General features: G+C 30.5%; 1 protein-coding gene across 2 annotated transcripts; it reads left to right on the top strand.

The window, feature by feature from the left end:
• Positions 1 to 15: 15 nt before the first annotated feature.
• LOC134708385 (proton-coupled zinc antiporter SLC30A2-like) lies at positions 16 to 16,615 on the top strand. 2 transcript variants are annotated; one of them, XM_063568875.1, is made up of 8 exons: positions 16 to 519; positions 2,638 to 2,784; positions 4,854 to 5,010; positions 7,163 to 7,460; positions 8,829 to 8,940; positions 10,171 to 10,305; positions 12,548 to 12,688; positions 12,728 to 16,615. In XM_063568875.1, exons 1-7 carry the CDS (start codon positions 96 to 98, stop codon positions 12,685 to 12,687), a joined length of 1,413 nt encoding a protein of 470 aa, XP_063424945.1. In that variant the 5' UTR covers positions 16 to 95; the 3' UTR covers position 12,688; positions 12,728 to 16,615. The 2 variants fall into 2 exon arrangements, with proteins under 2 accessions (XP_063424945.1, XP_063424944.1); XM_063568874.1 differs by having other exon boundaries at positions 12,548 to 16,615.
• Positions 16,616 to 18,059: the final 1,444 nt, after the last annotated feature.

The following is an 18,059-nucleotide window of genomic DNA, read 5'->3' as shown; positions in this document are numbered from 1 at the left end:
ATGACATATAAATTGTAAATCAACACTTCCTGTAAGACTGTCACGAAATTGAAATATATGTCAGATTGATATGAATATTTGACTTGCATACTGTGATGACTCACGTAAGCAACTACAATGATGCTGCTGAGGGTGGAAACAAAGACCATAATCATTACCAATCAACTCACGATAACACAGTGTCATTAACATCAGAATTATTAGTGGATTTCCAACCTTCTCAAACAGAAAAGGGGTCTTCCATCACAAATTCTATAAACCACATTCCAGACAATCAAGATCATGACAATATTTCTGACCATGGTAATGGCTACTCCAGCTTCGGTCGAGAGAGTAATTCAAACCATGAAGAAAGATTGGCCGTCCCAATCCAGTTGTATCGTTCAGACAGTGATAGCCCATTGTTGGACCAATGGCACTGCCATAACAATGATAACAACAATAATGACAAAACTGCAAGAAATCAGTTGATTGCTGTTTGTACCCTTTGTGTAATGTTCATGTGTGGAGAAGCTGTTGGTTTGTATTATTTAGCACTTAAAGGCATACCCTCTATAAGAATTTTGGACACACACACACATGCAATTGTTGAATGCATACATGTACAGTATTAATTGCAGTACTTCCAAAAGGGGGCATAAGACACTTTGGTTCAAACTGCCAAAGGCAACTTGTATTGTCTACAAAAGAAACAACTCTGGACCATCTTAAATGTACATGGCAGCTGAAGGATGCCTCCGGGTGCAGGTGTTTCTCGCTACATAGCGATATCCTATATCAAATAAAAAAAATGATTTAGACCCGCCAGCACCCTTAAATTAATTATAAGTTTGCATGATTACCTTGACTAAATCATGGAAGCTAGCCTACAATGTACATGTAGTTGACTGTATAGAAAATCCAAGTTAACTTATTCAAAGTCAAAGCTGTGACCAGGTCTGATAGAGTAGTCCCATATCAAAATAAACATCATCAGGATTAACTACATGCAAATAACTTACATTCATGACATTGGATCTACAAAATGTATATAAACATGTACATCATTTGTACATGAAGATAACACATCCTTTAATTGCACCAGTTCTATTTCGTGCGTCAAGGAATGACATATCAGAATGGGGTCAATTAAAAAATTTACTTTTAATTAGATTGAAGTCCAATCAACTTGAAACTTACATGTAGTACACATGTTCCCTATGAAATGATCTAGCTTTCTTAATTTGTATGCCAAATTAGAGTTTTTACCCCAATTTCATGTTCTACTGAACATGATGAACATAGAAAATGATAGTGCAAGTGGGGTATCTGTGTACCATAAATGGACACATTCTTGTTATGCTTTCTCTCCATAACTAAAGTTTCAAATGCAAAATTAACGTGAACTACTGTATAATGACATTTTTTTAATGTAAATTATATATAATATATTTAACTTTTATTGGATACATATACTGATATAAAGTGATTTTATTTCTGGCAGCTGCTGTTATCCATTTTTAGTAAAAAAAAACTAGTTATAAAATTCAAATGAAATTAATGTGAAACTATTTGATTTGAAATAGAGTTTTAACATGATAAATATTTTTAAAAGTGTTCTTTTTTCTTTTACATGTACATTTATTTTATAATTTCTTTTATTCTTATCTAACATGAGAAAGGTTTTTGTATGTACATGTTTATGTATGCACACGATGCCTGATGAAGAATTAATTAATACATTAACATGATTAATATAAACAGCTGACACAACATGACATGAAAAACACATGTTCATGTAAAATGTATGTAGGACACCAGAAATTGATTTTTAGTTCTTTGAACTTGCACTTAATTATGGTAGACATACATGTATATGCATATATGTGGCTTTGAACTGTATTTTAATAAAAACAAGATTTGTGTCCGTGCCAAAAAAATTTGCTACATGTGTAACGTAACAGTACCCAAATTGCACCTATTTTGACAGTTTTTTTACCTACGTTTTTTTATGATCAAGAAAAAAATGTCCATACTGTGTTTATTTTGTAGCCCTATCCTTCTTGATTGCAAAGGTACGCCAATTTTAATTTTTAATCCATATTGAGTCATACAAAAATTGGTTTGAATCAACCTTCAAACTATCCATGATTCTGTAATGAGGAGTACCCAAATTGCATCCATGCTTAAATTCACATCGTCAAAAATTTTGCTAATTTTAAAAAGATGACGTTTTGATGACGTTGCATGGTGACGTTTTCTTACATTTTGTTTTTTCAGTAAACAGTCCACCTGTTGATAAATACTGTGAACGTTTTGTGTATATCTAAATATGTTTACCTATGTTGAAAGACGAGGGTAGTATCAAATCATAAAAATACAAATTGTTTAGTATCTAGGAAATCTTGTAAGATTTTTGTTGCTATTTTTTTCTAAATAGGTGCAATTTGGGTACTCGGTGCAATTTGGGTACCCTTACGTTATATACAAATGTATATATGTTATTTACCTGCTTAAATGCTTTTAACCTCCTAGTTTTTCCAGGAAATAACAAAAATGTGTAACAAAAATTCAGGAAACTATAGTTTAAACTTAATGTTGTGTTTTATTGTCGGACTCTTTTCCATATTAAAAACAAAATTCTTTTTTTCTTTTCAGGAGGGGTATTATCCAACAGCCTTGCCTTGTTTACAGATGTTCTTCATCTGGCCAGTGATCTGATTAGTTTTCTTATTAGTCTTCTAGCCATGTATCTAGCCAAGAAACCAGCTACCAAGACCATGTCGTTTGGCTTCCATAGAGCAGGTAAGTAGAAGCTTTATAGTATGATAAGCACATTGGATAACAACAATAACCAAAAATGTTGAACAGATGTTTCAACAGAACACTCGAACCAAACGTCCTTTCACAAAATTGACATGATATCATAGATATTCAACAATGTAATTATATATACAAAAGGCAAACAAAAGTGAAGAACCAGGGTTCTCACTGAGATAGTCCATGAGTCTGAAACTCAAGAAAATCTGTCTTGACTCACCATTTTATACTAGTTTTATAGTCCAAAAATGCATCAAGATTCTTCAATAATGCATCAACCGAGTACATATTTCCTCATTTTATAAAAATAGTATTAATAGTTTAAAAACAATCTAAATATGATGTTATTTCATCATTCTCTTTTTTTGTATAAACTGAATACACATATCAACATTTTATATCAAAAGTTTAAAAGTAATCTAAATTATTGAGATGTCATTTCATTGCTCTATAATTAGCAAAATGATAAGGTCATGGAGACTTAAATGATAAATAATGTTTCTGCAGTACAATATCTTACTGTTGGACTCACCATGGTAAAAAATGATGAGTCTCTGGACTGTCCTTCAAAAATCCTTAGTGGGAACCCTGAGACTGAACTATCAAATATTACATGTGTAGCAATAAAATTTCAACTTCACACTGTTGGTTTCGCGATTACCAAACATGATGAGTCTATGATCTGGCCTTCAAAAATCCTTAGTGAGAACCCTAAACAACACATGGTCAAGATATGTTCTGAGTTAGAACAGAATGAGGCACAATGTGTGGTGTGGTTGAACCAGTTCCATATATATGTGCCAAAAAAATATGCATTCAATAAAATTGAAATTGAAAATGGGGAATATGTCAAAGAATATACCTTAACGATGAAAGCATAGTCATTAAGTTACATTGTATATAGAAATGAATAAATTTTCACATTTTGAATATCTGTTCAGATTGAATTATAAACAGATAAATATTGTTTTATTTGCTTCTACTTCTGTTTCAATGGATTTAGTGCTCTAGAGATAGTGTTATGATTTGAACACTTAAACATGAAAATTTCATGTTCAATCACAGAACCAACACATTTATTATGAATGCAGATTGACATCATGACATGCACATGTTACACTTACAATATGTTGTCTTAATTTATAATTTGTTTTGTTTCTCTTATTCTTTGTCAATTTATCCCTTTCTGCACCCATTGTATAAAAAAAAAAAATCAACGTGTGGTTCATTTGATCTCAGTCATGTCAGTATTTCATTGGTTAAAATCCCATTATGACGTCAATTTTCGTGCTTTCCTCTGAATTTCCTATTGTGACGGCATGAAAAAAGGCGACCATGCCTGATGACGTCACATAGAAAGAACACATCTTTTTGCAGATCATTCGAAAAGAAGGAATAAGTTAACCTGCATCATTAGAGAAACAGATTCCACCACCAAATCTCGTGTAATATGATATTTATCTACTCTGGACAGTTAAATTTTAAATATTTAAAATGCTCGGGCAAGTCTCACGTTTTAAATTTGAAAGTTTAACTGTCTCGAGTGGATAAATATTGTATTACACTCGATGCAGTGGTAGAATCTATATTTATATGGGTCATATATATATACGTGTTGAAGACCATACTTTGACCTATAATCATGATAATGGTTTACTTTTACAAATTGTGACATGGATGGAGAGTTGTCTCATTGGCACTCACACCATATCTTCTATATATATATATACAACTCGTTTAAACATCAACCCAACAATGTTAGACCTGTAAATTTGCTTTCGCAAATTTTTTGTTCTTCCCACGCCGGAATTTTAACCCATGCTACTGCGATATCGTGACACCAAATGGCCTGCACTGTAGCCGTTCTGCTAGACCACACGACCACCTGGGCTTCATAAAAATGGAGCTTTCGCTGGCCATGTGTTACCTTTCCACATCAGTTTTAATCTAGCAGCGTACTACAGTACATGATATATAAGGCATGGAGATGTTATATATATATGAAAATAATGCAATTTATTGAGTATCTTTACCTTTTTTCCTTTAAATTTTAGAAGTTATAGGTGCTTTATTCAGTGTGTTCATTATATGGTTAGTGACTGGTGTGTTGTGCTATATGGCTGTGGAAAGAATACAGCACAATCACTATAAAAATGTCAATCCTAATGAAATGCTAGTTACTGCAAGTGTTGGTGTAGCCTTTAATATTGTGTGAGTATGATAACTTATACTTCCAGTTAAAACTGGTTTACAAATTCATCCTTTTGATGATGTTGATATTGTACACATTAATTTTCTATGTTTTTATAGTTTACTGTATACATATATTATATTTAGGGTTTTGCTCATTATTAAATCAGAAAAAATATATGGTATGATTGCCACTGATGAGACACCTCTTCACAAGAGACCAAATTACATAGTGGTTAACATCTGTTGGTACCAGTACAGTCAACAATAAGCAAAACCCATAGCACATTGTTAGATACAAAAGGCCTAGAAATGACATATATATGTAAAACAATTCAAACAAAAAAACTAGTGCCTTGATTTTTGCACTGAAGAATAAACAAAAAACAAATATGATAAAAAGTAATATCACAAAAATACTGAACTCAGAGGAAAATCCAATCGGAAAGTCCATAATCACATGGCAAAATCAAATGACAAAACACATAAAAAATGAATTGTCATATTTTTGACTTGGTACAGGCATTTTCAAATGTGGAAAATGGAGGATTAAACATGGTTTTAAAGCAACAAACAACAACCGCTGAATTACAGGATCCTTGCTAGGCATAGGCACATGCAGAATGTGATGGGTTTAAACATGCTGGATCCTAACCCTCTCCTTACCAGTGGCGTAACAGTAGATATAGGATCTAATACTTTAAAGCTCTACATTGACTTGTAGTTGTTTTAAAATATCTAAACATTTGGTTTTAGGTGCACATTTTATTTGGGATCATTTTGCAAACATACCATACATTGTATCGCCTAATTGTTATACAGAAATGAAGTAATATATTCAAAGTATGAAAGTTATTCTCACATTGTTCCTTCAAATGTAAATTTTACTCTGTTTAATATTCAGGTTTAGTAAATGTTTTATCTTTGAAATGGGCGTTGAGTCACTCAGTGTGTTTACATATTACATATCCGAACATTGTAATTGTAAGATTTTTAAATTAGATAATTTACTGTGAAAGTACTTTTATTCATGGGGTACCAATTTTCGTGGTTTTCGTGGATGACTTTATCCATGAATTTAAATGTCCAACGAAATGAATTAAAACAACCATTGTCCGAATCAAGACATTGAAAAATACCAATGTAGGTTTGAATACTGTTATGATCTAGAGAGCAGGCCCGTAGCCAGAAAATTCCAAAGGGGGGTTTGCTGGACTCACGAACTCGACTTTAACAGTCACAATTCGAACAGAACATTGACTTTAACAGTGCTTATTTGTTTTCAAGGGGGTGGGGGGGGGGGGGGGTTCGTCCGAAACCCTCGAACCCCCTGGCTACGGGTATGTAGAGAGTATATTGAATAACGCCAAATCTGAGAATACTATTATAGTAGTCATAGGGCAAATGCACTATGAACTACAACTGCATGCAGGATTATATCCATTTATTCTTATATAACCTAAACTGTACAACTTTTGATCTTTTAACTTTCATAAAAAATAGTTTTGATCGATAAAAGTCAGATTTCCGGTATTGATATGCTAGTATGATAAAGTGTTCATTTTACATCCTCATAGTTCTTGTACCTATGGAAAATACTAATTTCCTGCTGGGCTTGATTTTGATAAGAATTATTTTAAAATTCAAGATACATTTATAACATTTGTTTATGTTTATACCGTTTTCTTGAGGTGACATGTTTATGGCATAATTAACACATTTGATAGTCTTTAATCTGTTGATCACTTTATCTTGGGTTAATTAGTGTTGTCACTACAATTTATACAGGTCAATGTATACTTAGCAATTTCCTTCAATCCAGACTAAGTGTAACCATCGTTTTAAAGGCTTCAATTTTTCATTTTTTTTTCTTTCTAGAAAACTTTATTCCACGAATTTAAAAACCAATGAAAATGTAAATATTGCTGAAACCACGAAAATTGATACCCACGAATTAAAGTACTTTCACAGTATACATGGTATATCAGGTGAAAGTTATTATGACAGCAATCCTACAATAAAAGGAATATCACAAGAAAAGACATTACAAGGTTATTAAAAAAGTGGATCTTCAGTAAAAAAAAAATCATATTTGAACCATTAACTAAACATTTTTTGCTAAACATGAAACCTTAATATTTAAAAAAAAAAATTTGATTGTATTTTGTTTTAGAATGGGAATTGTTCTTCATTCTGAAGTATGTTGTAAAAGTCAAGGGCAATCATTTGGTCACCATGGACACAGTCATCAACGTAACAGTCACCACAGTAGAACAGAACATTCATATACACCACTGATAGATGACAGATCTGATCATGAGCAGGAGATTGAACTGGAATCTCAAGTAGCAGATAAACCAAAACATGTTCACCATAAAAATATAAATGTCAGAGCTGCCTTTATACATGTGATAGGTGACATTATACAGAGTGTGGGAGTTCTTATAGCATCATTCATTATTAAATTTACGGTATGTGAGTTATTAAATATTCGAAAGAAACCAAGATATATAAATTTAGGAATTCGATATACCAGATAAAAGATAACCCAAATCCATTGAAATCACTCGTAATATTTCCAATGACTCCAGATTACCTTTGTTATACAAATGAAGATAAATTGTAAGACAAACTAAATAATAATCATATTAAAAAACAACTAATAGTAAGTTTGAATTTTGGCAATTTTTTGTCATGGATTTATTAGGACAGTTCAACTATATATCAACCGGCCTATGAATTTGCATTCATCGACAATGTCTCATAAATGTCCAAGATAAAAACATAGAAGGACAACCATCATATGTTTTCTCCAAATGGCAACTGGGCTACCAGACGCCAACTGTAATAAATTCAGCCAGTCAGTAAATCCATATATTCAGTTCATATTCTGTCCAATCCATGACGCTTCTTTAACGATATCTGAAAATATACAACAGAGAGCAGAAAATATTCTCAAGGGTGGGAAAGGGTGGGTTTTGTGTTCCTTCAGTTCAAATCACGCAATGAACAAATCACGAAAAGCATGCAATTTTATACCAAATAAAAGCGGGAAAACCGCTTACGAAATTATGTAGGTAAATGAAAGACGCTCAAGCCCTTCAAAATTAAAGAAAAGATAACTCGTAGTTTAGCAGACGATAATCTTAATTTATTAAATTGATTTAATGCTTAATAATTAAATCTTATTAAAATGTAAAAATGCATTTGTATTTCTTTTATATTTAAAAGTACTTGGTGTCAGAGAAGACTTTGAAAATCTAATTTATGAGACTAGCATACTGATAAATGTAGATACAGTGTAACCTGTGTTAACTGACACAATGGGGACCCAAAACAAATGTCGGATAAGGCAGTTTTTTTCTTTAAAGATAGGCATATATTGGGGCCATGAAAATTTGTCATTTAAAGCAGGATGTTGAAATACTCAGGTGTCAGATAGGGCAGGTTACAAGGTACAATATTATATTTAAAAATCATACTTGTACCTAGGTAACTAGTGGTCAATACAAGCAACCTTCCTTGGAATACCAGAGTAACATAAAACAGCTTTTTAATAGTACAAAAAAATGGGATTGCAAGTGGTCTTTCTTTTATCTGTATAAGGTAAGACTTTGACAATGAGTTCAAAAATTGTCCTTTGTTCTCCCTATTGCAGCTGAAGAAATGGTTTTCAAGTTGTCACACATATTGTAGTTTCCATTTTCCAAAGAAGAATTAGATTTTTAACAATTTTTCAATGTATATCTATAACTTTGCATTCTCCAATCAAATTAACAATTGACAATAAGATTTGAATATAAATATTAATTCTACATGTACAAGTGCTTTAATTGTAGGAAGACCCTAAGTACAAGTTAGCAGATCCCATTTGTACATTTATATTTTCTGTGCTGGTGATATTTACAACAATAACAGTGCTACGAGATACATTACGTGTCATGATGGAAGGTAAGTCTGTGCACAGTACACACAATATTTACTTTACTTCAAAATGCTTTACATTTTGCACATGATGTAATTAATTATAGAATAACTAATCGAAGAATTCAAATACAGAAATATTCAATGAGTGAGCGAACAACAAATTAATTCATGAATGCGCCCAGCGCATGGGCGCATGAGTTAATTATCTTTTTAACATGATGTCCTTCGAAAGATTTGAGTACACACCCGTGGTAAAATATGAATGTATTGCCAGGGCTGTTCCGATTGTACTCCTATGTCATATGCTTTCTTATGAATGAGGTACACGACGTCATAGAAAGATGACGTAAGAATATAAGCATTTTATGGGAAAATACACGCTTGCAAAACGAAAAAGCATCACAACAAGGAAACATAAAAGGATGCTAAAATATGTAGAGGCCAATTAAGTAAATCATAATTTAAATTCATCCAAAACTATCTAAATGAAAATAGTTTAAGCATGTCGCTAATTCAGTTTGCTCCATTCTTTTACACCAATTTTATAGTGTGTTTATTTATGGGAACGGTAAATATTGTCCTCCACCTAGAGCGCTTCGATCCAAAATAATTGCCGTATTTGTTCTATTAGAAGCGAAATAATTTATGGGGCTTGAATATATCATGATTTTACCACGGGTTGTCCCTTTAAGCCGATATTTTACCACTCGCTTTCGCTCAGGGTAAAATATTGTCATAAAGGACCAACCCGTGATAAAATCATGATATATTAAAGCCCCCATGAATTATTTCTTAAGTGTTGTTCGGTCACAAGTTGAATATTTTTTGATATTTGAATTGTTTGATTTGTTATTCTTTTTATTACATTGGTAAATGGCCTTTTTGTGAAATTAAAGTAGAAAATGTAAGGAACTATATGTTTTCTACGCATTCACAATTTGTTTTGATCCGACGTTATTGTTGATTGACAACGCCTATTGTTGTATGTCCTCAGAGGAGTGAAATTATCAGTTTTTATTTTACTGGGAAATCAATGTAATTCATTGCAACCAATGTAATAAATAACATAATTTCTTATGACTCAGATAATTCATTGAATAATGTCCCTTTAAATTCAGAACAAATAAGTTATAAGATACAGTTTTTTCCATTGATAGAAAAGGCCATGAAAAATTTCATCAAAACTTTATCAATATTATTTTTTAAAGCAACATTTGATTTTTTTTACACCAAAATATTTATTTATATTTTTAGGAGTCCCAAGAGATGTGTGCTATAAAACTGTGATAGAAGATTTAAAGAGAGTGGAAGGTGTCAAATCAGCTCATACTCTATTGATATGGTCCCTGACTATAGACAAAAATGTCATGTCTGTCCATCTGACAGTTGGTAAGTTCTATGATTTATCAGTGAGTAGATGAAACAATTAACATAATGCCATTTCAATGTTTTTTTTCTGGAAGTTAAAGATGACATATGTTTGGTATTATTTTCTTATACTCTTGATGGGTGTGTTCCCATTTCGCCTTAGCTGTGAATTCCAGGTAAAAAAGGTATAAAATATACTAAGGCCAGATGGGAATTGAACTAAGGCGAAATGTGAATTTAGATAGAAATATTAAATAAACAAATTAAACCTTTGTGTTTTTATAGCAATTTGAACAACATGTAGTTAGGGATTTGTTTCTCTTTAATTATTTTTTTAAAATAAATTAAGTGATTTCAAAAGTTGTGAAATCAGGAAAAATCTACAAGAAAATAAATGTAGTTGGAAAGTTGCTTCTCTTGAAATATTGTTTGCATTTTTTTTTAATTCATGCAGTTAGAAAAATCAAAATAATTTAATTATCCTTCACATTATGCAACACAAAAAGTTTAATAGAAAGCAAAAAATATATTTTCTCACAGACTTGTTTAATTACATAACATAAACTTTAATAAAAAAAAAATATTAAAAAATCTCCAAAACTGTGCTAATTATATATCACAAATAAATTATCGGTTGTTGAATAACCCTTTCTAAAACCATATTGGTTTTCGTTTAAAATCATGAATTCTTCAGATAAAAGATTTAGTCTCTCGCTTAAAATTGCGGTGAAAAGTTTCCCCATACAACTCAAAATGGTAATTGGTCTAAAATGTTTGGGGTCCAACTTGTTACCTTTATTTTTATAAACAGGCTTAATGTAACCAACTAGCCAACTGTCAGGTATAATACCAGTGCGAAATATAACGTTAAATATTTTTTCGTAAAATTCAATGAATAAACTAGCTGTAGACTTGATATATTCATTTATCATAGGATCATCCCCAAATGCTTTATCATTTTTTAGGTTGTTGATGCTCTTAAGAATTTCGTCTTTAGAAATTCTTCTGTTTAGATCTTCATTAGGCCTATCGACATCATTCCGGTTTACAGTTGGAATATTTGTATTTTCCTCAATTTCTTGGGCGGCGTTCAGATTTTTGAAAAATCGAATAATTTGTTGATAGGGATGTCAGGTTGGGCTCTCTTTTTTTCTACTGTTAAGTAATTTCCAATACTCTTTTGAGTTATTGGATCTCAATGTGTTTATTTTTTTTTGCCATTTTCTTTCTTTGAGCAATAATTGCTTTATCTTAAGTTTTTTGTATTGTTTCTCCGAAGAGTTTGCGATAATTTTCAAATGTGTATATCAGTCCCTTTTACTTGCATGATAATTGTCTTTATTTATTCATTAAAATATGAAATGTTCATATCCAATTTGTCATTCTAATAAGACTTTATTTCCAAAATATAACACATAAGTAAAAAAAAAACACTTTCAGGGGGAAAAAGAGCACCTATAAAAAGTGGGACACCAAAAATGAAAAAAAAAATATATCATTCCTTTAAAAAGTATTTAATGGCAGAATTTGACATCAAAATAACAAATATCAACTAATTGCAATACAAACAAAACATAACTTAATTTTATTGTTTACAGAAGCTCCCATTTCGCCTTAGTTAATTTGTGTGTACCTGAAAATTTGTACTAAGGCAAACTGGGATTAATTTTATAAATAAATTTTGACAGCTAAGGCGAAATGAGAATAAGCCTCTTGATGTAGGGTTCAGTGAAAGACAAACAAACATGATAGATGACAGTATAATGAGAGTTGTTATCATAGCTATGTTGAATTGCAAGTTCAGAAAGTTTTACTTAGTTTCAAAAAATGCAATTCGAAAATCACAAGACCAAAACAAATGATAACACCATAGCCAAAACAAAAATCAGAGACAAGCAACAAATACCAACATTTACTTATTATACTAAAGTTGAGCAACAGGAACCCCACCTAAAACTTCAGTTGAACTGCCTCTGTTTAGGTAAAAAACAGAAGTCACTTCTTCCCATGAATTATGTAATGTACCGGTATACTTACTTGTGAATTTAAGTTGTGTAAGTTCTGTTTACCTTGAAAATATTAGAAGTTTTGGTAAACAATTCTTTAAATTTAATCATTATTATTGTGATTTATAATATTTTAGACCATAAGATCACAGAATTAATATGATGTACTAAAATTCAGAATAAGGGACCATGGCAAAGCACAAGAATTACTGTTAATAGGAATCTTTAACACCAATCAGTATGAAATTATATTGTAGGTCCAAATGAGGAACATCAGAGTGTTTTAGAAAGAGCTAACCAGATGCTACAGAAGAAATATGACTTCCGTCAGACGACAATTCAAATAGAGAAACATGTTCTTAATCTGAGCTGTTCACAGTGTGATTTACCAGTGTAAGGTGGTAAGAGCTGTCTCCAGTGGGATTTACCTGTCTAAGGCAATTTTAACTGTTCCCAGTGTAACTAACCTGTGTCAGGCAGTAAGAGTTGTTCCCAGTTTTACTTTCCTGTGTAAGGCAATTAGAACTGTTCTCAGTATTATATATAATTTAGTAACCTGTGTGGTACAATTTCAACTGTTCCCAATGTGAGTTATTTGTGTATTTAAAAATGCAATTGGAGCTGTTCCTTGTGAAAGTTACTTGCATTTGTGCAATGCAGTTTAAGCTGTTCCCATTGTGACTTTAGCTTGAGCTGTACCCAGTGAAAATTACCTGTGTAATGCAATTTTAACTCTTAACATTTCAACTTATGATGTAATCTTGTAATGGTACCAGTGGTGTAGCTATTTGAAAATAAATAGTAAGCAGGGGATCAGGAGAGCCGCAGATCACCACAACCTCAGTGATAATTGTAAAATTCTTATCATTAAAAAAAACCAAAATGGCTCAAACTATTTGTTAGAACATTCTAACAATACTACACAGCCGCCAGCCACAGGTTATTTCAGGTTCTGTTAAGCATTTTTTTGTCAAAAAAAATGATTATTAACCTGATTTAAATATTTTTTTCTTTTATGAATAATAAATGCTCACTTAGAGATAATAAAAAAAGAAAGATCTGTTATCTTTTCAATTGGATAATTCCTGCTCAAGTAGATATTTTTACATTAAAGGTCTATTAACAATTTGAGAGCTGGAAATATATATAACATAATAATTATAGGTTTAGTTAAAACAATATTTTATTCAAATAAATTGAATTGGAATATTGAGAATTTTTCTCATAGGATATAAAATATCAAGTCAGATAATATACGCATATTTGTATTTTGCTGTGTCAAAAATTATTCATTTTTTGTCTCCCTTTAATGAGAGAATGGTGCAACCTTTTTATGACAATCTGCATATCCATTTTATAACACTTTTATGTGAATCACTTTATTTTATGTTTTTTAAATAGGATCATGTGTTTGTAGATAATTTTAACTTCATATTTTCAAGAATTATTTTTATCAAGGATTTTTTCATCTTAAAGTTGAAAGATAAGGAAATTTATTTATTTACTTTAAATCTCCTTCCTTTCTTTAAAATCATGGATCTGCCACAATTATTTGTGGACATAAGGAATCTATTTGTACTTGTATATTTATATCTTTATTTTATTAACCAGCAATTATATGACAATTGTAATTAGTTAGAATTTATATTCTTGTAGAAGACATGCATATTGCATTGTCCTTATGTTATTACTCTTAGCATTGCATATATTTCTATAAAGTATTTAAACTAGACAAATTGATTGACTGTTTGTTAATATTTTTAATTTTACTTGCTTTCAATTTGTCATAAAAAATGAGTTTTGAAATTAAAAATACAAACAGTTTGTTTTACATTCAGTATTGAAAATAAAACACAAGTTAGGATGGTACCCAACACTTTCACTAAAATTAATTTGACTCGTTTAATTTTCATAAAATTTTGTGTCAAAGTAAATACTTTAACAAAAAAAATAAATAAAAAAAATTAAAAAAAATTGAACCAACCGTTTTGTCAGAAAAATTACACTGGTTATATAGCAATTTGACAAACACTAATTTTGATCATTGAGAAGCTTAATATTCCTTTCACAACAACATAATTAAAACGTTTAGCTGATTTTACAGAGTTATCTCCCTGTAGTGTTAGGTACCACCTTAAACCTCAAAACATTTATACACTTGAGACCATTGTCAATCATCCTGCAAACATATATACAGATTTTGCTAACTATTGTGATTTTTATGAAAAATAAATTCTTTCCATTGTAACCAAAATTTGAGGGATGGTATCTAACATGTTAGAAATTTAGCTAAGAAAGTTTAGATCTAGTGTGAGGTTGTGAAATGATAAACTGCCAGTACATGTACTACCAAAAGGTTGTGTAAAAGAATTAAGTATTTTATATTGCTTTGAAATTAATTTTTTTATGAATTTAAATCATTTAAGCGACATGAGGAAACCACTGAAATTGTATGACTAAAAAGATACATTGGCCAAATGCCAATTGGGCTTTTGTCATGACGTATATTTGTAACATGTCTGTTCTCCATAAATATAAGGTATGAATGATTAATAGGAATCTATTTTAGTATAGTGTCCTTAAATTTAGTGAGCCAAAACTTATTGTCTTTTTAATGCAAATTTGATGCCTCAAAGCAAATATCTTGATATTATAATGTCATATAAAAAAACTTTCCCAAAATTACCCTGAGTTGATCACATCACTTCATTCATTAAACAGAAGTTAGAAACATGCCTTTATGCAAATGGCCACTTTTATTATTAAAAAGACAAGTTAGAGTTGGTTGCAGATGAACACGGATAAATGTTTTAGATTACATTATTTTTATCCCCACTTTTGTACAATGTAATCAAATGTTAATTCCCTGCTGATGATAGTTGGGGGAAATATTGTCTAATCAGTGTCTGTCCTACATCAGGTTACAGATTTGGTTTTAAGGTAGTTTACCATTTACCTATTTTGAATTTTTAAAATACACTTTTTTTGGCAAAATTTTTAAGAATTCTGTTCCTCAATGCTCTTCAACTTCGTACTTTATTTGGCCTTTTTTACATTTTTGGATTTCAGTGTCACTGATGACTCACTCTTTTGTAGACGAAACACATGTCTGGCGTATATACTTAATTTAATCCTGGTATCTATGATGAGTTTATTTACATGGATGTGAACAATTTTTACCATATATTTTAAATAAAGGTTATGTCTCAGATTTCATGGTTCACTGAACATGGAAATGTTATAAAGTTCAAGTTAGAAATGGTTTCATATGGACACATTTTCTTGTTAACAGGGTATTTCATCTATATTGTTTTAATAAAAAAATGAGTATATTCTAAAATTATTTTCTGAATCTTTCGAAATTGACATTTTTGCAAGGTGGCAATTCAAGGAAGACTGAAAACTTGTTTTTAATGAAATATGTATATTTTTGATGGATAAATTTTATTTAATTTTAAAATGTCTCATATTGATTCAGTTGGTGCTATCACATTTATTTTGTATGTAGAGATATGATGAAGAAAAGCAACAGTAAAATGGTAACATCACAGAAATTTTTATTCATAACATATTACGGAAATATTATAATATCATAGTTAGTTATATGAGATTGGTCTTCAGGAGCTGTCATTTAGTTTCAAGAGGAATGGGGTGTGTGAGAGTGTATGGGTTTTTTGTCCTAGTCAGAAACAATATTTTTTAGGAAAAAACCCTAACTCCCCTGGAAGTTTATGGTCATTCCTTTATATTGTATTAAAAAATGTTTTTATTTAAAAAAAATATTTGTTATTAACAATTAACAATGATTAACTGTAATTCTTATTTTAGAGAAACATATATTATGATTTAATGATTTTTATATATGTATGCATCCTTTAAAGATCCTGAATTAGTTAATACTGCATTTTACTTCATTGATTCCACTATTCTATTGATCATTGAATAATTATCATCTAATTGAATTTTCTAGAGATATAATTGAATTGACAATGAGCTGTTAGTTTCCTGTCACAACTTTTTGTTATGTAATACTGAATTTTAATAAGTGTTTTATGTAAATTTGTAATGTGATTGGGAGTTAAGAGACAAGCAGAGACAGGAGTGAATTTTAAGTAATATAGAGATTGATGAATGCTCTTATTGAGAAAGTTGATATATGTAATGTTGGTTACAGCTGGGTAGAAGATAAAAATATGATGTTCAAGAATTCATACATTGATTTATGGAAACATTTTCTTGCAATTGGGTTCTTCTTTTAGGTTGGAAGGACCTTTTTCTAGAAGTGGTGATAGGGTCTTTATATTTGTTGTAATTTGGGATTTACATTTTTGGGGATTGGAATTAACACTAATCTTATAAGGGCTCCAGAATGGATGATTTCATTTTTGGGACTTCAGTATTCACTGTTTATTTTTGCGAGATGTCAAGATTACAACCACTCCCATCCCCTCTTTCTATGTAAATTGTTAGATATGATATTTTTAAAGATATATATCGAGATTTGGTTATTATAGATTAAAAGGAAACAGGAAATAATAGAAAAATATGAGAAACCAAATCAGACTACATTATAAAAATAAATGTACGAACAAGACTTAATAGTACATTGTCCAGATAGCCTTAATCAATAAGACAAAAAATAAAACAAGTTTAAACTTATTAAACTTAGTAATGGTAAGGACCTATTAGCTCAACTATTGTAAATGTCTATGTGAGATGTTGTCATCTGATGGGTTTCATTGTCTGTCAACTCAGGGTGTTCCTGATATCTTTATCAAAACTTGTCCTTTGTTAATATCTATCATCATTATACTGTACTTTTCGGACCAGTTTTATACAAAGGAAAACCTCTGGGAAGTTATGCCCCTTCAAAGTTAGAATATATCAAAAAACAATCACCACTTCCAGGGCTTTCACACCTTCCTTAGACATTGGAGTGTAAAGAAATGTATGTCAATGGTTAAAGTTATTTATATTTTGGATAAACATGAAAAATCTGTGTGTGTCTATGATTATTACAACTGTAATGCCCCTGTTGACTTCTCTAATTTCATAAAATACTAACCAAAGAGTTTTATAAATCTAACAAATAACACTTGCCTGTCTGCTGTCATATACAGTAATAAATATTTATATTTAAGAATTTTGTCTTCTATTGAAGCAAAACTCAAGAAAATGTCAAAATAGTTTTATTTACCAATCTTGTTATTAATGTGTAAAATGATCACAAATGAAGATGTCTGACATAAACATTATCTTAACTGTTTAAAAAAAAAAAATATAGAAAGTTTGTAATTTTTATATACAAATAATGATTTTGAAACTTTATTAGACCAAAAGTTCATGCATCTAAAATGATTTCCTAGCTTATGAATGGTGTCATCCTTTCCTTTTTTGTGCATACAGTTATCACCTTCTATTTGTATAAAATTCAGAATGAGTGCATTTATCATTGAGATTTTTTAAGAAGGGACAAACAAGTGAAATTAATCATTGCCATTTTAGGAAAATCTCCATATATTTATATGTATTGGATATCATATTGCAAGTTCTTATTATTGTGATAACCACCCAGTGGCATAATTCACATTTTTTAAACTAATGCCATTATTTACAAATTTACATTTTTTTTTCAATTTGAAAAAAGCATTGGTTCAGATTTTCTTTTAAATTGCAAACTAAATAAAGAATGTTTTTACCATTTTTTAAATGAGTGGGTGCTACTTCTAAATCTATAAATAAAAAGACCCTTTCATGCCATTGACTTTG

The sequence above is a fragment of the Mytilus trossulus genome, chromosome 2 (assembly GCF_036588685.1).
Source record: "Mytilus trossulus isolate FHL-02 chromosome 2, PNRI_Mtr1.1.1.hap1, whole genome shotgun sequence".
NCBI lineage: Eukaryota > Metazoa > Mollusca > Bivalvia > Mytilida > Mytilidae > Mytilus > Mytilus trossulus.
This window is presented reverse-complemented; position numbering and strand designations above follow the sequence as displayed.

Bases quoted from the DNA above. Each gene is read 5' to 3' on its own strand.
- LOC134708385 (XM_063568875.1), top strand. From the start codon at position 96: ATGACTCACGTAAGCAACTACAATGATGCTGCTGAGGGTGGAAACAAA. The intron at 520-2,637 runs GTTTGTATTATT...TTTTCTTTTCAG, and splicing joins CATGTGTGGAGAAGCTGTTG to GAGGGGTATTATCCAACAGC. The intron at 8,941-10,170 runs GTAAGTCTGTGC...TTATATTTTTAG, and splicing joins ATTACGTGTCATGATGGAAG to GAGTCCCAAGAGATGTGTGC.